The sequence below is a fragment of the Petaurus breviceps genome, unplaced genomic scaffold, assembly GCF_028583685.1.
Source record: "Petaurus breviceps papuanus isolate PSGF00001 unplaced genomic scaffold, PetGlider_PUasm1.0 90825, whole genome shotgun sequence".
Taxonomy (NCBI): domain Eukaryota; kingdom Metazoa; phylum Chordata; class Mammalia; order Diprotodontia; family Petauridae; genus Petaurus; species Petaurus breviceps.
The window spans coordinates 16,740,901-16,763,795 of record NW_027187353.1 but is presented as its reverse complement, the minus strand read 5'-3'; the positions used below and the strand labels follow the sequence as shown (position 1 = coordinate 16,763,795).

The 22,895-nt window shown below is 44.7% G+C and overlaps 1 protein-coding gene across 2 annotated transcripts in view; it reads left to right on the top strand.

Annotated features, from left to right (window-relative positions):
* The window catches only part of TBC1D2B (TBC1 domain family member 2B), an 81,226-nt gene that overhangs the window by 36,412 nt on the left and 21,919 nt on the right, over positions 1–22,895 (top strand). The window contains exons 4-6 of one of the 2 annotated variants that reach the window (XM_069071389.1): positions 7,177–7,340; positions 9,526–9,701; positions 10,227–10,616. In XM_069071389.1, coding sequence (XP_068927490.1) covers positions 7,177–7,340; positions 9,526–9,701; positions 10,227–10,616 — 730 coding nt within the window. Of the gene's footprint in view, positions 1–7,176; positions 7,341–9,474; positions 9,702–10,226; positions 10,617–22,895 lie in introns of both variants that reach the window. The other variant, XM_069071388.1, reaches the window with a different exon arrangement.

Below are 22,895 nucleotides of genomic sequence, written 5' to 3'. Positions count from 1 at the left end.
GGAGCAGAAGCTGAGTCTTGTGACCAGAGAGGCCCAGGAGGTTGTTTTGTGATCCTAGGGTCAAGGCTAGAGAAACACTGGAATCCCTGCATCTGTTATAGAATGATGCAATCGACTTGTCAGTAGATGATCATCAGGCAGTGAGGGCAGGCAGCCCAAGCCTCCATCCAAATGAGTTTACACATTGGCAGTGCTTTGTAACTGCATTTTTTGGGGAACTGGACCTATGTTTGATTTCATCAGTGGAGGAGGCTTATTTACCAGTGCACTTTAGTATTTACTCTGAAATGTAATCCTCAGTGGCTCACCCAGGTTCATGCAGCCAGTATATGTGAGAGGACTTGAACCCAGGGCTTCCTGGCTCCAGGCCGGATCTCTACCCATTACACCACACTATTTCTTAAGTAACGGCATCAGACCGTCTATGTGGAGGGCATGAGCCGCAGTAATGCCGACTCTTTCCCAAAGCTATATAGTTACTTAGGGATGGTCCTCTAACTTCTCATTTTACTCATATGTTACATAGGGAAGATGCCTGTGTCATATTTCTAGAGTTGGGGACTGGGGACATAATGAAATAAATGTGAAAGTGGTTTAGAAAAGTCAAAAATGCTGTAAGCTGGCATTTGTGGTGGAGGCTCCCATGCCCATGATGGTAATATGGTACAACTGTATTTTTATCATGAGAAATGTCAAACTTAGTTTCCATGTGCCAAACACCGGCACTTTCAAAGTCATGATGGATTTACAACTTTTTTTTTTCTAATAAGACATGGCATGAGATAGCCACCACACAACCTCAGCTTAACATTTGCAGAAAATTGACTTTTGCTTTGAGTCTAGCTCATCTCGAAGCTCACTATCTCTGTTAATTTGCTTTGAAATCCAGATTTGTGCTATACGGCCCCCAGTGACACTGGTCTTCTGCCCATCCCTTCTCCGGTTCTGTCATATGCTCATATCCATTAAGAACTGCCTATAATTTAGGAGTCTTCATTGCTTTTCATGGCAAGTCATGAACACTGTGATCATTTGACACTGTTTTTAAATAATTCATTAAATAAATTAGAAGCCAAAGTTCTACTTACTGATATTTCACATTTGTATATAGCATTTTATTTTCTAAGTGTTTTCCTTAATGTTACTCTGCAAGGTGCAGGGGCCGGAAGGTTACGAGGCTGGCCTACTAATATTTATCTGGTAAGAAGTGAAGCCTGGAATGAAAACTAGGTTTTCTGATGGGAAGTGCTATGGTTTTTTTATTAGATAGTGCTGGTTCTGTTGCTCTATAAAAATGGGTGCAGGCTTCATCTTTTCATTAATGTCCCAGTGGTAGGAACAGCCTTGTGAAGAGGAGAGAAACCTTTCAGGGCAGAAGTGACATCTGGTAGTTCTGTAATAGCATATTTGTACATTCTAGAGTATTGGTTTTTTCAAGTATTCTGGATATGTCCCATTTTAGTCAGGCTTTCGCTGGGTCTGTTTGATGTCAAAAGAGCTTTCTCAAATCTTCTCAGAAGCAGTAAAATATATTGTGACCAATGTAAATGTATCGAGACTTCGGAAGTTGATGTTTATAACTCACTCCCACAAGAGTTAGACCATGGAAAAATGGAGACTTTCAGTCTGGCCACAGGCAAAAAAGTTCCTTGAATGGTGAAATCTCATTGTGGGCTTTGTTTTCAAATGTGCTCATAAGGCCTCTGATTGAGACACTTTGTTGGCAGGCAAGCATAGGGTGTCAGTGGCCTGCTAGGAGCAGTGTTTAGGCAGTGAATTCCTAGTGAGGCAATATTCATTTCTTTGTTATCATCTCTAATCCCACTGAGGGGTTTGGATCAATTGGCCTTCAGTGGAATCTGAAATGTCTCTTGGTGAAATTCACATGACTCCAGGCTCTTGAGAAATCTGATAGTTGTTTTTCTAATTCTTCTATGAACTTCTTGAGATCCAAACATAACAATGCAAAATAGGAGAATTTTTTAAAGTGAAGCATGCAATTTGCTCATGAAAACCTGGATAGAATATTAACATTTGTCAAGTCAGCTATTACCATCTTGGACTGTGTTGTAGATCATAGCAGCTGCATATTTATCGAACAAATGCAGAGAAACAAGCTGGTGTTTGTCCTGCCTAGTAGGAGATTGCAAAGTATTTATTGAATGAATGAACTGATTATAGGATCTCTGGTATCGAGGTACCATACCAGTGTGTGAGCTGTCCTGACCCTCTTAGCAGGGAGATTCTCTATGAAAACCATCATGGACTTAACCTCTATAGCCTTACTCCATGCCGTTCCCCTTCACAGACTCTGTTACGACTGATCAAGACCGCTTGCTGCTGCCACAGCTCTTCCTGACCTCCCCTGAGTCTGTGAGTTGTTCCAGGCCTTCTTCCATGCTTCCCTCATTGCACACCTCCATCTATTGAAGACTCACGTCTCTATTTCTTCATGAGTGAAAGTAATCACTCTCTCCTCAAATTATATTTTTCTGGACTCTATCCTTTGCCCTTATGGCCTTTCAGTCAATTAAATAGCTGTCATGACCCCCCAGAGCCTTATCTTTACAGGCTAAAAGTCTCTGATCAGTCCTCACAGGGTGGATATTTGAGACACTTCACTGTTCTGATTACCTTCCTAGATGCTCTCTGACTTATTGATGTTCTTCCTAAAATGTGGTACCCAGAACTGAACATAATCCTTCAGATGTAGTCCCCAGAGGCCAGAAGACAGTGTGACTATAATCTCTTTACTCTTGGAAGCTAAGCCTCTCTTAATGTAGCCCAGTATCACACTGGTTTTTTCACATAGCACAGTAATGTGTGTGAAGTCCAGTAAGACCCCCAAATCTTTTTCAAACAAACTGAAGTCCAGTCATGCCTCTTCCACCTGGTGAAATCAATTTTTTTAAAAAACCAAAATATAAGTTTTTAATTATCCCAATTAAGTTTTATCTCAGATTTAGGCCACTTTTCTAGCCTGTCAGGATCTTTTTTTGGATCAATAATTTTAGATATCCTTTCTAGCTTGGGGTCATCTGCAGATGTGATAAGGACACTGTCTATTTCTTCATCCAAGTCACTGAATAAAATTGTTAAGCATTGCTGCTCCAAGAACTCTGTTAAAGACCACCTTCCAAGTTGTCATCAAACTATTAATTACTTTGAGTACAGCCATTCAGTGAGTTCTTTAATCTATTCCACATGTGTCCATCTCTTCTATAAGAAGAGCATGAAATAACTTTGTCATGGCTTTGATGCAAATCAGTAAAATGTAGCATTCCCATGTTCCATCAGTTTAACCCTCTCTAAAAAGAGAAGTAAGGTTTATCTGGCATGACTTGGCCTTGACAATGCCGTGCTTGTCTTTTATGATACCCTTTTTCTTTTCTAGCTGTTCACTAGCTATCTGTTTAATAATAAATTCTGGAATTCTGATTGGAATCAAAAGTCAAACTCACTGACCTAGAGTTTGCAGGGGGCTGCTAGATGGTGGTATAGGTAGAGTGCTGAGCCTGGAGTAAGGAAGACTTAATTGCCCTGAGTTGAAACATGGCCTCAGATGCTTACTAGTTGTATTACCGTGGGCAAGTCACTTAACCTTGTTTGCTTTAGTTTCCTCATCTGTAAAATGGAGAAGGAAATGGCAAACCCCTCTAGTATTTTTGTCTTGAAAACCCTAAATGGGGTCATGAAGGCATGATTGAAAATGAGTGAAAGAACATGCAGATTTTATTCTCTGCTTAAGAGGGGGGAAAGGCATGATGCATCAAGACATTTGCCCCTTTTCAGTCTTGCAATTCTATCATTCATCTGATCTTTCAAAGGCTATTGATGATGACTTGGTAATACAGTTAGTTTATACCTATTGATTTGATTTCGTCAAGGACATCTTGATGCTCTCTTAATACTGTTTACTTATGTTAGGTATCATCTCTGTGTTAGCCATTTGTCAAGCCAAGTATGAGCAGCTTTCCAGAGGACTGCTGCTATGAACTTCTTTTCAAGGTTCTGATTACACAGTATAGTGAACTCTCTATTTATTCAATAACAAATCAGAGCAAAACATTCACAGAAAATAAAGGTGCAGCATTCAGAATGTTACAGCTCATCACAGAAAATCAAAATACAGCATTCACCATGTCACAGCTCAACAACTTATCACAAAAATGGCCACATAGTTTTCACCAAAGTGGTCACATAGTTTTCAACAAAGTACAATCATTTAGTAACTCAGTCATTCAATCATCCTTAAGGAGGCTTGCCTTCTTAAGGGTCACAAAGTACAAAAGTCAAAGTTCTCCACCCATGGGTCACAGTAAATCATAATCTTCTCAGTCAGTACACAGTATCCAAGTAAAGTATTCTTTCAGCTTGACTTGAGGCTGGCTCTCAACTTCCATGGTTCCTCTTCCATGGTCCCAGCTCTGTCACCTGGGTTCAAAGGCAGGCAGCTCCCAGTTCCTTGTCCACCTCCTTGTCCAGTTCTTCGTCCAGTTCCTGTTCCATATTGAAGTTCACAGTGTTGAGTCCACCTCAAGTCCTTCACAGTTCCTGTTTTTGGGAAGACAAAGCTTGACAGAGCCACAATAATATTCATACACATGGCCAGCACCATCATCAATTCACTATTTGCCTGTGAAATCAACTCAGACCCACCAACAAGGTCAGAGAACTCAACCCAGATTATCAACACAGAAATCAATACAGACCCATAAACAAGGTCCAAGAGGTCAGCACAAATCATCAATATAGAAATAAACACAGACTCACAAACAAGGTCCAAGAGGTCAGCACAAATCATCAGTAAAGTCCCAGGACCTCCAAAACCCTCCTCCAGGACTTCTGTAAACATACAACCAGAAAATCCTCTTTGAGGGCTTCCAGTAAGGTCCCAGGGCTTCTGTACAAAGTATCACAAACAAACATCAGCACAGACAGAGCAGACAGAGTGCTGGGATACCACAAGTTTTCTCCTTGACTCTGCCACCACAAGAGTCCTCTTCTCAGTTCTGTAGCCTGGGCCTCTCCTTATATATGGTCGTGAGCTCCTCCCCTTCCTGTTGCAGGAGTTCATGAGTTCTAAGGTTCACACATTTTCTCTCTCTCTCTGTTTTTTTTTTTGGAGGGGCAGTTGGGTTAAGTGACTTTCCCAAAGTCACAGGGCTAGTAAATGTTAAATGTCTGAGGTCAGATTTGAGCTTAGGTCCTCCTGACTCCAGGGCTGGTGTTCTATTCACTTGGCCACCTAGCTGCCCCAACACACATTCTGTTTCTTAACAGACTTGATAGAAGGCTCAAAAAAAAAAACAAAAACCAAAAAACTTGAATTGAAACAAGGTGTTAATTCAATAGCTGAAACAAGGTGTGAACTACTTTTGTGCTTGCCATTTCATTTTTGTTCTTATTTAGTTCTGGGCTTAGCAAATTGTCACTCTGTATTTCCTGTTGTGTCTAAAGAGATACTGATGTGCTGACTATCCAAGTTGGCCATCTGAGTCTGTATTCTAGACAATAGGGACATTCTTCATCCTTGATTTTTTAAATGAATCTGTAAGCTGATCTTTTTTTTTTAATGATGATTCTCACTGAAGAGATCCTGATGTATTCTGGATCTTACTGCAGTTCATGTAAAGTCATTTTAAAATCCGGAGGACTTCACCATCTATGAGAATCCCTCCTCCATGTGGACCCTGCAGAGGACATCCTCCATGACTTTGGTCCTGGAGAAATATCCCTGTTTTTATGCCTCCAACTAACAAATGTTTATTAAGTGTCTTCTGTGTTCCAGGCTAGTACTAGGTACTAGGTACTAGGGATACAAAGACAGACAACATGTAATAAATGTATGCTAATAAGCAGGGCGTTATTGAACAGAATTCGCTTTGCACTTGCATTTCCCAAAGAATTCTATACTATCTCAACATGTGAGTGAGAAGGACCTTGGTGGTAAAGCCACATTTTGTAGTACTGGAGTCAACAGACACAACTGGTTATTGTAGTCGTGCTTTCCTATCAGATTATAAAGACGTGATCTGCTACAGAAACTCAGAATGTGGGAGAGCATTCCTGTTGGGTTCTCACATTGTTGCTGGTAAAAGCCTGCCTCTGTATAGATCTTCCTCACAAAGATCAGAAGGCCTCTACCTTGGGAGTTATTTTTGTCTTTTCAGTTACCTTTTTTTGGAGGTGGTAATCTTATTGTCTTTTTTTTTCAGTTTCATTAGTGTCTTTTCCTCTCTGACATTTTACCCAATGACCTCTTAGAGCATGTTTTCCTCCTCTGTTTATTTAGGCCTAGCTGTTCTTCTCCATATGGGCAACTTCAGGGCTACTTCTTCCTTGCATAGATAGTTGGGGACCAAGGGGTTAGAGTCCAAAAGTGGTGGATCCACTGTCATTGGTGATGAAAAAAATAACTTCTCATAAAAATGTTTGTTATTTTCTTCCATTTTTCATTTATTTCATCTGTAGTTTTTCCTCCTGAATGCTCTTGCTTGGGTCTCATGTTGAGCAATGTACACATTTATCTTGGATTACTCTGTTTTTTTGCTGTTGTTTGAGATGAAACTGCTTATCTGCCATCTCTGGTGACATTTTACACTTGAATTTGCTTTTTAGAACAGTAGAGTCCTTGACTTCTGGGCAAAGAGAGAAAAATCTCTGTTGGCTAAGGTAGTTTCTGACTTCTTTGGAACTCTTTCTTACTGCTCTATATAAAACGGTTAAGTGAGATAAGTATCCCCGCTTTTTCCCATTTTCTCACATTTTTTTTAGCAATAGTAGCTTGTTTCATTAGGTCAGGCTGGAGATGTTGGAAAGGTATAGGGTATCATCTTTACTTCTTTATCCTTTCTTCTAATTTTATGTTAATTTTGACCTTAACTCTAATAAATTGATGGTCTGCTTGTCAACTAACATCTGATTGCAGCGTAATTAGTTATTTCGCAGCTGTTAAGATATAGTCCTGTCCTCTCCTCCCTCCTCTCTCGTCCCTTCCCCTTCCACTGCCTTCTCCTTCCCTCTCTTCCCTTTCTCTCTCTTTCTCTTTCTCGCACAGTGACACCAACTTCTTTCAGATCACTTATCAAAATTGGAAATGTGGTGACAAGTGTGATTGTGCTTCTTTTACATAGTAGAAAGTTTTAAATAGCAGTTTCCTCCTATTTTTCACAGAAATTCCATGTCTTCATTTCGACCTGGGAGAGGAAATAATGACAGCCGGAAGAGTGTGTTTTACACCAATGAAGAGTGGGAACTTATAGACCCCAATCCAAAGGATTTAGAGGAATCAGTGGTTCATGAACAAGTGAAGAAGCAAACCTCTGAGGGAAACAAAGGTAAACGTAGAGCTCTGGTAGCTTGGGCACATCTGCAGTATGCAAGGCAGTGTGGGGCCCTGGGAGGAACAAAGAGGGATAGAAGATGTCTTCTCTGCCTTGAGCTCCAGGGGTCCCAGCCACTCAGCTGCCCAACAAGTGCCAGCGGCTCCCTGGTCACTCTCCTTCACAGTGTGCTTCAGCTGCCACTACCAGCTCGTGGACGTTACCCACTTCCCACACCCTGCCCTCCAGCAGACAAGCCTGCCCACACGGCCTCCTGTCTCCTTGGCAAAGGCTGTTCCTCCTTCCTTCTACCTCTTGGGCTCTTTCTAGAGACATCTTCAACCTGAGGCCTGGCCTGCTTGCTCCCAGGCTCTATAGCTGTGCTCTTCAAAAACTTTGTCTATTTTGTGTTCACTTGTATGTATTTATATTATCTCTCCTTTGCCCTCAGAGTGTCAGCTCCTTGAGGGTAGGCCCCATGATTTTTCATCTCTATGTTCCCAGCCCCTAGCGGGTGCTGGTACACTGTAGGTACTTGTAGGTACTGCTTGTTGAGTGAACAAAGATGACATAAGCAGGTGAAATGTTAAAGAACAGAGAAATAGAGCCCAGTTCAGTGTAACAGAAACTGTCTGGGGCTCCAGCACCATTAGGAAGAAAATGAGAAGGCTACAGTTTTGATTGAGAACTTTGTTTTACTCTTTGTGCATTGTTTTTTAAATGGAGCCTGTGTTAGAGAGCTGTGGAAACACAAAGGCCCTTTTAGTGCCATCATTTTGGTCCAGAAGCTTCCCTGGGAGCACCTGTATATGGTGGCTTAAAGAACGATGAGTCTGGCCCCACCTCTGCCCCTCCGCATTGCTTTGACATTCACCTCTCTGCCCCTTGATTTTCTGTAACATCAGAATGCCTGAGGCTGCATGTTAGCCTCTGTAAAGGCCCATAGAAATGGAGCCCTCACTCACCCATCAGCTTGCTAAACTAGGCCTTTTTGTGCTCTAAGTGTGTATGTAGATATGGCGACATTTACCTTTATCACAGAGACCTGCTGTGTTCTTACAGAGTTTTGGGAGTGCATTTGTTGAAGTGGTAAAGATGGAAAATGCCTTTAGGCTTGTCCTAGGTCTTTACTGAAGCAGAATATTCACTGGCTCTGGAACTGGAAGGGATTTTGAGGCCAACAGGAGCTTAACTTAAGGAGCAAACTGGATTAGAACCTGGGTCTTCAGCCTCCTCTAGTGGGCTTTCCATTATACCACACTAAAGAAACAGGAACATTAACACCTGCTACTTCTCACTGAATCAAGTCCCAGTGCTCCAGTGCAGATTGGCATTGATAGTCTCAGACATGGCTAGGGCACTGCTCCTGGGCTCTGGGAGCCCATGCCATCCAAGCACAAGCTTTGCCAGGTCCTGCCAAGTGGGTGTGTAGAATAAGGACTGAGAGCTCAGTTCAGAGAGGCTCCACACCCAGAGAAGAGCCAGAATGTTGATGGAGGACGTACTGTGTACCAGGTGTCGAGGTAAGTGCTGAGGACACAAGAAAAGGCTCAAGACAGGTGTAGGTCACAGTGAAGTCCTACAGCTGGGGTGGGGGGGATCTGAGGAGGTACGGGTTTCTGAGCTGATTTCATCTTGTGGGATGATGAGTTTCTAGAGAGGATAAAGCCCAGGAAGGCAGCTGAATGGGAAATAATGAGAACCCCTGGGACACCATGCTTGTATAGTGGAGGCTCTGGGAGGAGCTTCCCTCATGGCCACCTCTCACCCCCTGCAGCTAGAGGGAGGTGGGGGGCCCAGGAGTTTCCAAGTCGATTTCATCTTGCAGAATGAACTAGTAGGTGCTGGATTATTTTGGTCACAGCAGTGAGTGAAAACTGCCAGCCACGGCATGAGGATGGGAAGCGTTGCCCTCATTAGTGAGTCCAGGGCTCTCTGGAGGCTGAGGCAGGACCCTACGTAGAGAGAGGATGTACTGCTCTTCTAGGGCCGAGCTTTCCTGCTTGTGTGGAGGTGACATCACAGTTGGGGTGGTCAGAGACTGATAGGAGCCCTGCCCCATGCCTCATGTAGGTCGTGAGGGCAGTTCTGAGGCTTCAGAGGTGGGCTTCGTGGTCTGCACTAGACAAATGGTTTTGTTTTTGCATAGGAGTAACTGGCTCAGCATTCCCCTTTGATTTTGGCCGTATTCCCTATAAAGGAAAGCGACCTTTGAGAGAGATGATTGGGTCATACAAGAATCGACATAGCAGTGGTGATGTTCCGGTTGAATGGACTTCAGGCAATGGCAATAAATCAGCTTCTGAAGTGCACCTGAAGCTTCAGAGCCAGCAGGAGGAAGTGGAAAGACTGAAGAAGGAGCTCTCCAGCCAGAAGGTAAGCCCAGAGGGGCCAAGAGCTTTCGGATTGCTCTCAATAGGTTTCAGAAATCTTCCTGACCCAAAGAATTGCTCATTTCCAGTTCTTGCTGGTCATCAGAATTAGTGGTAATTTGGTTATGTCTGGCTGAGACAAGCCAGATAACAAGGTTAATTTCTGAGCCAGTAAGAAAAAAGATATATTTTATAAACCTTACATGTACTTGAATAATTCGGTGCTAAAAATGCCTCCAGTTCTAGGATGAATTTAATGCTTACATAAATATTCCCACAGCACTGTTATTCATTTAGCTTTGTATGCATTAAGATTTCTTGTTTCCTAATTGCTTTCCTTAAATAAATGTTTTTCTTTTATGTCCATCAAGGAGAAAGTCTGGGTTTTAATATTATTAGTAAAATCGCTACATTTTCTCAATATCTAGTAATTGCTTTGTGGAGAGTTGTTCTATTTGTCTTTCTTCATTTGAGGTTTTGATAATTCAGGCATCTCTGTCATTCCCCTCACCCCCTATCCTCTCCCCAGGAACTCGTACGACTTTTGCAGCAGACTGTCAGGTCGTCCCAGTATGATAAGTACTTCACTAGCAGCCATCTTTGTGATGGAGTCCCAAAAGAGAAGCTTGAGCTTCTGCACCAAAAGGATGATCAGATCTTGGGCCTCAGCAACCAACTGGAAAAGTTCAGCCTGGAAAAAGACAGTCTTCAGCAGGAAGTGAAGAACTTGAAGTGCAAAGTGGGCGAGCTGAACGAGCAGCTGGGCATGTTAGTGGAGACCATCCAAGCCAAAGATGAGGTGATCATTAAACTCTCCAGACAGCTCAGTGAATGTGAAGGCAGCTCGTCTTCCCAGGTCCCCAGCACCTTCGCGTCCTCCTCTGGTAACAGAGACCTCCAGGAGCTCGACAGACTGAAAGTAAGGGAGCAGAAAGATGGTCTTTTCTTCTCATTTATTTAGGAAGATCCCCAGTGTGTAGGAGTGATTGGGAAAAGTTGGTTGCTAATGATATTGATGATGATCTTGAGAAATTGCTGACTCCACATGATTATAAAGTAATGAGACCGTCCTTAGCAAACTTTCAAGATGTTCTTCCTATCCAAGTGAAGGTTCTCCTTTGGAGTAATCACTTCATTCAATCAGCAGTCATCCATTAGGTGACTGCTCTGTGCCAGACCCTGTACGATGAGCCTTAGAGAACTTATGTTCAGAGAAGTAGAGAGGGGCCTGATGTTGATGAGAGAGAGCCCTTGAGGAGCTCACATTTAGGCCAGGAAAGTAGCACTTGACTAGAGTCTTCAAGGAAGCGAGGCATTCTGAGAGGCTGAGGTGAGCAGGGAGTGCATTCTAAGCCAAGGGCAGACAGCCGGAGATGAGAGGTGGAGAATGGTGTCTGGGTGAGGAAAAGCAAGAAGGGCAATTTGGCCGAACCGACAAGGTCAGAAAGGGACATAATGCCCCAGCTATGGCAATGTTGTCATAGCCTAAACACCGTCAGAAGCTATTTGTAAGTCACACGGGGTAGCCATATTGTTTTATAGTTATGCCACATTTTGACCAAAAAACACTACACAGTGTGATCCACGACAGTGATGGCTTTTTTAAATTTCTTAAATGTATTCACTTTGCATAGTGGGTCATAATTCCTCATCTGGGCAAGTTAAAAAAATAATCAGAGTGGTTTGTTAGCCCCAAAGAGCTAAGCTATGTTTCTTAGGGAAAGAATGCGCCAGACTTCCTCCATAAATGATGTGGAAAGACGACAGGGCTTGTGCATACAGGTTCCTCTCACTGGTCCAGGTTGACCAAGAGGTAGCAGAACCAAGAGTGTATTCTACAGGAGGGAGGTGATTATCATCCCTTGAGCTACTGACAGCCTTCTCGTAGGAATACAGCCACATGAAACTAGCCTCTCCCTTAACCTCCTGCTAGGCGCCTTCACCTGCCCCCTGGACATTCAGACTGTAGAGCCTATGGACCTCTTCTATGCCACCTGTTTCCTCCAAACCCTTCCCTTTTTCCATCTTCTCTATTACTTTCGAAGTACCACTGGCCTATCTTCTCAGTTACCCAGACTTGCAACCTGATTGTCATCCTTGACTCTCCACTTTCTTTCACCGTTTCACTTTCATAGCATCTCTCACATTCGTCCCGTCCTCTCCTTTGGTGCTGCCGCTCCCCTGGTGCAGGCTCTTCTCCCCTCACACCTGGCCTGTTCCTCTGCTTGGTCTTCCTGTCTCCAGTCTCTCCCCACTGCAGTCTGTCCTCTGCTCAGCTCTCCCCTTGATCTTCCTAAAGCATAGGCTGCCATGTCGCCCTGCCTCCTGTTCGTTTAACTCTAGATCCGTATCAGCTCTAAGAGGAAATAAAACCCTCTGTTTGGCTCTCAATGCCTTTCATAAGCTGGTTCCTTCCCACCTTTCCGGTATTTTTACACCTCCCTCCCTCCCATGTACTCCATGTTTCAGTGACATAGGCCTTCTTGTTGTTCCATTTCCTGACTCTGAGCATTTTACTGACAGTGTCCCATGCCTGAAACTCTCTCCCTCCCTGGTTCTACCTCATGACTTCCCTGGCTTCCTTCATGTTTCAGCTGGAGGCCCATTTTCTACAAGAAGGTGCTGTTAACATGCCTTCCCTCTGTTGTTTATCTTCACTTTATTCTGTATACATCTTCTTTTTGCCTAGTTGTTTTCATACTGTCTCCCCCCATTAGATTGTGAGCTCCTTGAGAGCAGAGACTGTTTTTGCCTTTCTGGTATCCCTCACACTTAACCCCAAGCCTGGTACCTAGTAGGTGCTTAGTAAATGCCTGTTGACTGAAAGAGTGATGATGTCAGAGGCTGCATCCTCCCTAGAGGTGGGACTTAAGCCTGGTAGCTCTTTATTCATGAGGCTGTGCTCCCACATCTCTCACTGTGAGATATTCAGAAGAAGAGTCACCGACACTGAATGCAGGGCTGAGGTCCAGCCCTCAGAGGAGGGTCAGCTGTGCCGAAGGTCAGAGTGAGCTGAGGCTGTCACGGAAAGCCAAGGACCGCTGAAAGGTGGTGGAGGCTTTTGCATAGCTCTAGGGGAAGAAAGGAGGGGCCTTGTGGCTTCAGGGGAGCACACAGACAGAACTGCCCCACTCTGAGTCTGCTGTTTCTCTCTGCCAAAGAGAACAGCCTTTGGACTGGAAAGGAATAATAAAAATGACTCACAAAGAATTTAATACCTTAGGTAAATATAGAATCAGTAAGAGAATAACCCCCAGCCCTTGATCCGTTCAAGTTTTCTGGCTCTGCGAAGTCATGCTCTAGTATGTGTGATTGCTGACGCATTGTCAGTGAGCCTTGGAAGATTTGGAAGATGATAGAGGTGTCTCTATCTGGACTGATTATCAGAAAGGGAAGAGACCGGAGAGGGCACACTGTACCAGTGACCTTGACTTTAGATTTGTAGGTGATATTTGTTAAGGCTTGATTAATGAACATGTAGAAAAGGCAAGTCATGCCAACTAACCTCATTCTCACCCCCTTCTCTCCTTTGGTGCTGCTGCCCCCCTGGTGCAGGCTCTTCTCCCCTCACCCCTGGCCTGTTCCTCTGCTTGGTCTTCCTGTCTCCAGTCTCTCCCCACTGCAGTCTGTCCTCTGCTCAGCTCTCCACTTGATCTTCTTAAAGCATGGGCTGCCATGTCATCCTGCCTCCTGTTCATTAAGCTCCGGGGGATCCATATAAGCTCTAAGATCAAATGAAGTCCTGTATTTGACTGTTTTTTACACTAGCAAAGCAGGGAAAACTGTAGATAAAGTTTAAAGAGATATTAGCAAGCATAAAATCTCCACTGTTGAAGAGATGGAAAAATATGAGCCAAATGATATCATCATCTGATTTAGTACAGATGGAGTGACTGGGTCCAAAGAGTAGTCTTTAATGGTTTAAGGTCTTCTTAGCAATGTAGGTCTCTGGTGTATTTCCCCACGCATCTATACTTATTTACCATTTTTATCAATGACTTGGATAAAATCATAGATGGTGTGCTGGTCAGATTTGCAGATGTCTGTGATGCTGAATGAAAGAGTCAAGGTTCAGAAACATCTTACCAGGCTAGAATAAAGAGCTGAATAGAAAGAGATGAAATTGTTCAATGGTAAATAGAGTCTTCCACTCGGGTTCAGAAATCAACTTTTAGAGCACATAGTTGTCAAGGAGTGTCTAGACAAGCTTGTCTGAAGAAGATCTGTGGGTTTTAGTGGACTGCCAGCTCAAGGAGCTTGACATGGAAGCCAAGAAAGCAGCCTTTAATCCCATTAAAAGAGGCATAGTTTCCAGGAATAAGGGAGTATTAATAGTCCTGATATGTTCTTTTCCTAGTCAGAGCACATTTGGGGTGCCATGTTCAGGACTGCACACCACGTTTTTATACGATAAGCTGAAGGATATCCAGAGGAAAGTAACCAAGATAGTGAAAGGCCTTTAGTACCTGCCTTCTGAACATCATGCAGAGGAACTGGGATAGTTAGCTTGGAGTTGGAAGAGAACTGTGCTCAGGTGTTTGAAGGGTTGTTACGAAGAAGAGGAAATGGCTTTGCCCTGCTTGGTCAATAGATAGAAAGACAACTTTCTGCTTCTTATAAATACAAGCTTCCTGACGATTAGTGCCCTCCAGAAGTAGAATGAATGGGCTGCCTCCATGTGTAGCAGGCCTCCTCACTGGACATTTTGGGCCAGAGACTATCTAATCCAGGGATGGGAAACTTGTGACCTTAGGTCCTTGGCTGCAGCCTTCTGAGTCTGAACTTTACATAACAAATCCTTTTATTAAGGGGATTTGTTCTGTGAAGTTTAAATGAAGTCAAAGGGCCTCACTTGAGGACCTAGAGGGCCACATGTAGCCTTGAGGCCACGGGGTCCCCACCCCTGAGAGGGAGAGGGACCCTTTTTGCAGATACAGGCAGGTTTGAATGGTCTTGGAGATACCTTGGAATTTTGTGAAGTAAATGTAAGGCACTTTGTGGTCCAGGCAAATCATTTATCCATTTGGGAAATTCTCAGTATGAAAACTTCTTTCTACAATGCTTTCATATTTGATGGTTGCCTGAAAGGTGGAGGACCTTGCCTGTTGTCACACAATGCATGTGTCAGAGGTGAGGAATTGAACTGAGGTTTTCCTGACTTCAACATGGGCCCTGAACAACAACACAGTCTTTGCTCTAGGGGGAAGAGCAGATTTTTGCTTGTGTGTGTCTTAAGAAACACAAACAGAAAAGGAACGAGCCCAGTATTTGTAAATGCATTGTCTAGGAGTGAGGAAAGATCCATCTAAATCAATCCCACCTTCCATGCCCTTTTGTAATACAGATAATCTCTACTTTTGGCTCTCACAGCAATCCACATCAGCATAGTCATAAGATAGTCAGGATTTTTCCTAAAATATAGTTCCTTAGGCAGAGTAACATGTTCCAGATGTCTGTTCAGGAATGGGTATGGTGTCCTCCAACTAATTCAGTATAAAATTGTATTAGCTTTCTTGGCTGCCATAACTCACTGCTAAACACATTGAGCTCACAGGCCGTTGAAACCTAGAGTTCTTTTTATCATGAAAAAAACCCTCTCACTAGAATTTACCCACCATGTGTTCTTGCCGTTGATTTTTTCAAACTAGACCACAGGATGTTGCATTCATCCTCACTGAATTTTGTTGTATTGAATTTGCCTGTTGTACTGGCTTTCTAAGATCGTTTTGTCTAATTTTCCAAGATTCTTTGGTCTCCAAAGTACCTTGTATTGTAGGGAACTTGCATAATGGCCGTTTGTCCTGTCCATGGGCCTGGGCAGGGCATCCTAGGTGACCCTGCCAGGAACTGTCCCCCAGATCACTCTAATTAAGACACGATATTTCGTGATAAGTCCATTGGAGAGTTTATGAGATGCTATGTGAAAGCCAAGCAGGAAGGTCATTGGTTGGTAAAAATAACTATGTTCCAGGTAGTGTATAAATGCCGTGGATACAAAACCCCGCAAACCCACGACCAGACAAGTCAGGGAGCATATGTGCCAGTAGAGGAGACTATATACAAAGCAGCTATGTGCAAACAATCTAAAGACTACAGAAATGGGAAGTCACTGGCAGTGGGGCAGAAGGTTAGATGTGGGCTGAGGCTGGAGGGATGCCGGCGAAGGGCCTTCCCAGCAGGTGGGAGGGCTGGCAGAGGTTTCTTGGAGTAGAGGGCATTGGAATTAGGCTTTAGAGAATAGGTAGGGATTCCACAGGCTTAGTGAGGGAGCTTTTCCTTGAAACAGAAGCTCATTTTTGGCACCAGTATTCTCCAAGTGTTGCCGTATGGCTATGAATCATAGAACCCTGTGCCCTCCTGGGAATGACAGTCAAGGGTCACCAAAAGGGCAGTGGAAAAGCAATCATGTGTTGAGTACAAATGGATCCAACAAATAGCCACACCCCAGAAACTGTATAAAATATAATCAAGTCAAACTAACAAGCCTTTATTAAATGCTTACTACCGTATGTACCAGACACTTCTAAGTCTGGGGCACAGAGAGTCCCTGCCCACAAGGAGCCCATAGTCTAATGGGAGAAACAACATGGAAACAACTGTATTCAAACAAAAGATGAAAAATCTCAGTGAAGGCCCTAGAATTGAAGGAAACTGGGAAGGGCTTTGTGTAGAAGGTGGGGTTTTAGCTGGGACTGGAAGCCGGGATGGGGAGCCAGGGAGGGAGAGCATGCCAGGCATGGGGCACAGCCAGGGAGAATGCCCAAAGGTGGCAGATGGAGTTGTTCTAGGAATAGTAAGGAAGCCAGTGTTACTGAGTTATGGAGTGGAGTGAAATAAAAGGAGATTGGAAAGATAGGAAAAGGCCGGCTTATGAGGGGCAGAGAGACTAGGGCTGGATAAATTGATCTGATAATAATCAGCAGAGAGATGATCATTGCATCCTGGGAGCTGATAAGACCACCAGGTGAAATCATATGGAGGGAGAATAGGTCTCAAGGGGTCCCCATGGGACACCCGTGCTTGGCAGGCATGTCCTGAATGTTCATCCTGCAAAGAAGCCCAAGGAAGAGAAGTCAGATAGGGAGGAGGAGGAGAAGGAGAAGCAGTGTCCTGAAAACCTAGAGGGAAGAGAGTCTCATGGAGGAGGAGGGGGGAGAGTTCCAAATGAACTTTCAAAATAAAGGAAAAAAGAGTGAGAATTGAGAAAAGGCCTGGCAGTGAAAGGATCATTGGTAACTTTGGAGAGAGCAATGTTGGTTGATCGATGAGATTGGAAGAAGAGAACAAAGAAAAGAAAGTGGAGGATTGGTGCTAGACAGACGGCCTTCTCAAAGAGTTTAGCCATGAAAGGAAGGAGGGATATGGGACAGTAGCTCTTAGGGATGAGTGGATGAAGGACAGGATTTGGGGGGAATATGCGAGAGATGGGTAGGGTGGTAGGCAGTAGGGACGCAGTCAGCAGACAGAAGGAAGATTAGTGAGAGTGGGGATGATAGAGGGGACAGTCTGCAGGAAAAGGCAGGATGGATGGGGGGTCACTCTTACGTGTCAGAGGGCAAGGAGAAGGGTCACGTCTTCAGGTGAGATGGGGTGAAGGAAGAAGTAGTTGCAGAAGCGTGAGCTGAGGACGAGGCTTAGAGAGGGAGCGCTCAGAGAGTGGCCTTGATCCTTGGCCAGGAGAGTGGTGGACTTGAGGAGGGATGATGCACGAGCCCCTGTGAGGAGGAAGGCAGGTGTAAAGGGTTTCTTTGCCCTGGAGAGGGCCCTGTTGAGATTATTCTACCTAAGTTTGTAGAGAGCCCAGTCAGCTCAGTTTTGTGCCTTTCTCCAGCTTCTTTCTGGAGTGTGTGAGCAGGAGTAAAGGCAGCAGATGATGCCTGAAGCCAAGAGATGTGCTGCTCCCATAAGGAGAGCCTGTGTGCCCTCTGTTCCATCCCTGATTCCAGGGGACGTTGAGAAAAGCTACAGCACTTCAGCTCAGTGTCCTGTGCAGAGCTGATGAGAGGATGTGGGTGAAGCTAGCGGAGGGGAAGGAGGCATGGGGTGGAGGGAAGCAGTCTGTACAAATGCAGGGAGTTCCACATTGATGAAATCAAAGTTCCTTTAAAGCATCAAACTCTTACCAGAGGGAGGAAAGATCTCCTGAGTGTGGGAACAGTAAAGGAACATGCTGTGGGTCCAATATGAGGGGCCTGAGCATAGATGTCCAGCACCGCTGGAGATAGTCACATGGAGGAGAGGGGTACAGATTTGGGGGGCACACAGTTGGTGGTTGTGGTGGTGGCAGTAGAGGAGGGCTGTGGTGTGTGGTGTAGATGGTACCCGGGAGATCATTCCAACACACTGAGCGTCTCAGATCCTTTCTTCTGCCCTTCCACAGACCACACACACATTCCCTGTCTCCTTGTTGACTTTATTCTAGACTTACTTGTGTGCTTGGTCTCTTAGAGGCTGTGAGCTGCATGGGCTCTGAGGCTGTTTCTGATCAAACTTTCATCCCCACTGAGGCTGTTCATTGTGGGCATGTCAGTGGATTTGCTGGATGCATCTAGGAGCAAGACCAAGACTTTGTGTTAGCATGGTTTAGTCACGTTGGTGAGTCCAATCATATCTCCTACAACTTGACTAGACATAGCACAGAATTCTAAGTCCCCTGAATTATTAGAAGTCCCAGAATTATTAAAGTCGCTGAGCTTTTTGTTTGGTGAACTGTGAAATTTTCACTCTGCGTCGTCCTCCACATCTAGAAGGGATCCTTTATGATGTCATTGAGCTGGGATGTAGAGTCACTGCTTCATAAGGCATCTAGAGCTTAGATGTGTGGCCCTTTGACTGAATCCAAACTTCACAGAACAAATCCCCTTAATAAAAGGATTTGTTCTGGAAAACTGTGGCCTTGAGACTGCAAGTTCCCCACCTCTGACCTAGGCCCATGTACTTTCTGAATCATTTTCTTTACAGTGTGGTGATCCCAACAAATTGACAGTAGTTCAGTTATCATTTAGTCTGTGAAATTTGATTAAATCCATCTAGAATGGCCTGTGCTACACGCTGCTAATTTGAAAAAAAAAAAAAAAACCGAGTGGGCCAGAAGTCACAAGGAAATAAATGGCTCCAGTTTACATAGGAAATTCATCTAGCATAGGAAAGGGGCTAGGTTAAACAACACTCATTATAATATGTCATTAGATGATCCTGATTCACTGAGGGCACATGCTTCTAATTCATGGAAACTATATATTTAGAAATTATAGGCCCCAAATCAGAGTGAAATCACCAGGATTTTCTGTCTGCTTTAAGGCCAAAGTGGGAGAGAGCCTTCAGCTTATTGCTTTGAAATAAATCCATATTCTTTCGTTGTTGTCTCACAAATACCTAAGAAAGGCTTGTCGTGTGCTTGAACCTGGGATCATTAAAGATGGCTCGAGGAGAAGAATTTCTGGGCCATAGGATTCTCTTGAATTTTAAGAGAGGTGATATAGTAGGGTTGTTAGAGGTCAGCTATTCAGGAAGGCCTGGTTCAAGCTCAGCCTCTGATCCATTGACTGAATGACTGCAGGCACATCTCTCAATTTCTCAGTGTCCCAAGCAGCTAAGACTCCTTCCTTAGTAAGGAAAGAGTAACTTACAGAACTGTTTCTGACCTGAAGTGGTAGGGGGAGTTTACTTTCTAAGAGTTCCTTAGTCTTATGAAATCACAAATTCAGACCAAAATGATTTTCAGTAGGTCTTTTAGCAGAGGCAGAGATTGACAAAGAAATTCTGGCATTCCTCAAAAAACCCCAAGTTGGCACATTTTTTCTTTTTAAATATTTTACTGATGCTTTTTAAAGACATCTTTGTCACTTTCCAGGGGCCTCCCTCCATCCCATCATAGAGCTTTGCCTTGTAACAAGTAATCATAGTCCCAAACAAATAGAAGCATTGGCTGTGTCTGAAATGCCCACCTCCTTCTTGTTCTGCAGCCCACCTCTCTGCCAAGGATTAGGAGACGCCAGGACTGGGATTGCCACAGTCACCTTCACTACATTTACTTTCCTCCCCAGTCAAGAGGTGTGGATGAGAGTTTCTAGAACAGACATTTGTTTCTAATACCAATGCAGCAAACAACTGCCCACTCTTCTTCTAGCTTCTTCCCTTTCCAAAGCTCCTTCCCCACCCCAGATTGCATAAAAGAGAAGGTCTCAGGGGATGTGCTGATGTCTTCTTAATGCTTGGTATTTTGCCTTCTGAGAAGTTTATGGCTTAGGTTAAATGTGGCAGAAGGAGAGTACTTCCCTTCAAAAGATCTTGGGAAATCCCTGTGGGTTAGTTTAGCTTCAGAGATGTAACTTCTACCCCTTTGACACTTTGGGAGGCCATGTGTGGGGAGGGCTCAGAAATCTGGAAGCACCTGAGACCAGTGCCCAGCTCTGCTGCTCATGACCTGTGTGACCTTGGACAGTCAATGTCTCCGGGCCTCAGTTTCCTCAACTGCAAATAAGGGAAGTGGACTAGACCGTCCCCTGATGTAACTTCTAGCCCAAGACCTACAGTCCTGTGACACTATTCACACTTCTTTGTTCCTTGACAGCTACAACCAACCCCATTTTCTTCCATCGTTGATCTTTGTGCCTTGGTTTACCTTAAGCTGCGCCTTCTCCTTCAGCCCAGAGCCTTCCGGCCTTGTCCGTGTCCTCCTGACAGAGGCCTTTTTCTGCCTGTGCCCTTCTCCTTCAGCACATGCTTCTGGATTTCTCCTCCCCAGATTCAGTCCCTGAGCTTCTCCACAATTCTGAAGCCATGGATGTCACTGATCTCCAGAAACTGGAAGAGAGAGAGATTTGTTCTGTTTGGCCCCCATGGCAGAGCCAGGGAGCAAGGAAGTAGAAAAGCCACAAAGGGCAGATTGCAGCTGGTTATCAGCAAACTCTCCGGATGATTAGAGCTATCCCAAAGCAGAATGGGGCCCCCCTTCATTGGATAGCCCTTGGGTGTATGGCAGAAGATGCATTGGATGAGAATAAGGATAGCAAGCATTTATGTGGCTCCTCCTGTGTGCTGGCTCTGACCCAAGTGCTGTTATTATCCCCATTTCATACATGAGGAAACAGAGGTTAAGTGACTTGCCTAGGGTCACACAGCTAGTAAGTGTCTGGAGTCAGTTTTGAACTCAGATCTTGATTCCAGGCCTCACTCTACTGTGCGCTGCACCACTAGCTGCCCCTAGATGGAGCGTGAGCCTGGAGTCAGGCAGACCTACTGCAGCTCTGACCTCAGACCCTTACCTGACTCTGTGTGTGACTCTGGGCAAGTCACTTCTGTTTGCCTTAGTGTGCTCATCTGTGAAGTGGGGATAATGATAGCACCTGCCTCCAGGGGCCGAGACCAGACCAGATGACATTGTAAGAATTTAGCCCAGTGCCTGGCACATCGTAAGCACTGTAGAAATGCTTGTTCTTCTCTTCCCTCTCCTTTCATCCCCTTTGGTGTATGAGTTGGGCTCGGTGGCTGCTGAAGTCTCCCACCCCTGAAATTCTGTGGTCCTTGGATTCAGAATTCTTTTTCCCTCTTTTCCAGCCCAAGTCCCTCCCTTGCCCCTTTTCTCCTATGACTCTCACTGGAAAACCGAGAGTACTTGAATAGTCAGTAAACATTGTTAGTGACCTACTGTGTGCCAGGCACTATTTTTCATGCCGGGGGATGGGGCACAAATAAAAGTAAGACATTTCCTGCCCTCAGGAAACTCAGAGTCTAATGAGGGAGACAGCATGAAAATAGCTCTGTCCCAATAAGCTCCATGCAGGAGAAATTTAGATCATCAACAGAGGGAAGGCACTACAATAAGAGGGATCCAAAAAGGCTTCCTGTGAAGGTAGGATATTATCAGGGACTTGAAAGAAGCTGGGGAAGCCAGGAGGCGGAGATGAGGAGGGAGAGCATCCCAGGTATGAGCCGTAGCCACGGCAAATGCCTGGAGGTGGGAGATGGCATATCTTGACCAAGGAACAGCAAGAAGGCCAGTGTCACTGGACTGAAGAATAACTGGGAGTGTGTAAGGAGCAAGGAGCCTGGAAGGGAGGGGGGAGTTATCCTTGAGGTGATAGGGAACTGCCAGAGTTGACTGAATGGTCAGATCTGTGCTTAGGAAAATCACCTCGACAGCTGAGTGGAGAATGCCCTGAAGTGGAGAGAGATGGGAAGCAGGGAAAGGTCCTAGTGACCAGTTTGTGTGTCCTCATCCTGTGATGGCAGTAGAGTCACTGCAGATGCCCTTTGCTAGTTAGATGTTCATGGAAGGAGTACCACTCTAACCATGGCTCCATGCCTAGTAGGCTTCATCACGAAATGGGAATGAACATGGATTGGAAGAACGGTTCTGCTATCCTGCTTCACACAGCTTTGGTGGGCCCTCAAGGTCAGCTTGGATCTGTTTTAGGAAGAAACCACATTTCTCCCACAAGGCCTTTTAAAAAAAATTTTTATCAGCAAGGCAGTCTGGGGTTAAGTGATTTGCCCAGGGTCACACAGATAGTAAGTGTCAAGTGTCTGAAGCTAGATTTGAACTCGGGTCCTCTTGACTTCAGGGCCAGAGCTCTATCCACTGTGCAACCCTTCCCATGAGGTCTTGAGGGGAATTGAGGCTCTTGGTGGAGGTGGGGCTGAGCTTGGGTTGGCAAGGCTGGGACCAAAGGAACTTGAATCTAAGATAACTAGGGAGTTTAGGGACCACCTAGTTTGGGGGTCAGATAGATTTTTTTGTATTATAAATATAAATATGTTATTTTATTTGTTTTTATAAAGTCTTTGCCCTTGTTAATAACCCCTAGAAAATGTCGTCTTGCCCAAAATAGGGGAAGAAGGGGAAGACTGAAGTGAGTATGGGTAAAGGACACCCAGAGGTGGGGGAAGGGGAAAGGTGCATCCCACTTCTGAGCTCAGGAACCACAGTCAGCTCAGTGTCCACAGGGTCATCTAGGGTTCTAGGTTCAGAAAAACCTAGTCAGCCCTGCCAGGTCAAAGAGCAGCCATGGCCAAAGGTGTAGTCCCAGAACTTGCTGGGAGAGGAAGGGCCAGGGCCCTGGAAGTTACTAGTGGATCAGGGAGGCGATCTGGATGGAATCCTCCTGTGGCTTCTGTCTGCCTACACAGAGCTGCCTTCTCTGGGCTGGGGACTGGAGAAGTGGTCTTTAGCCAGAGGCATTCCCTGTGGGGCTCC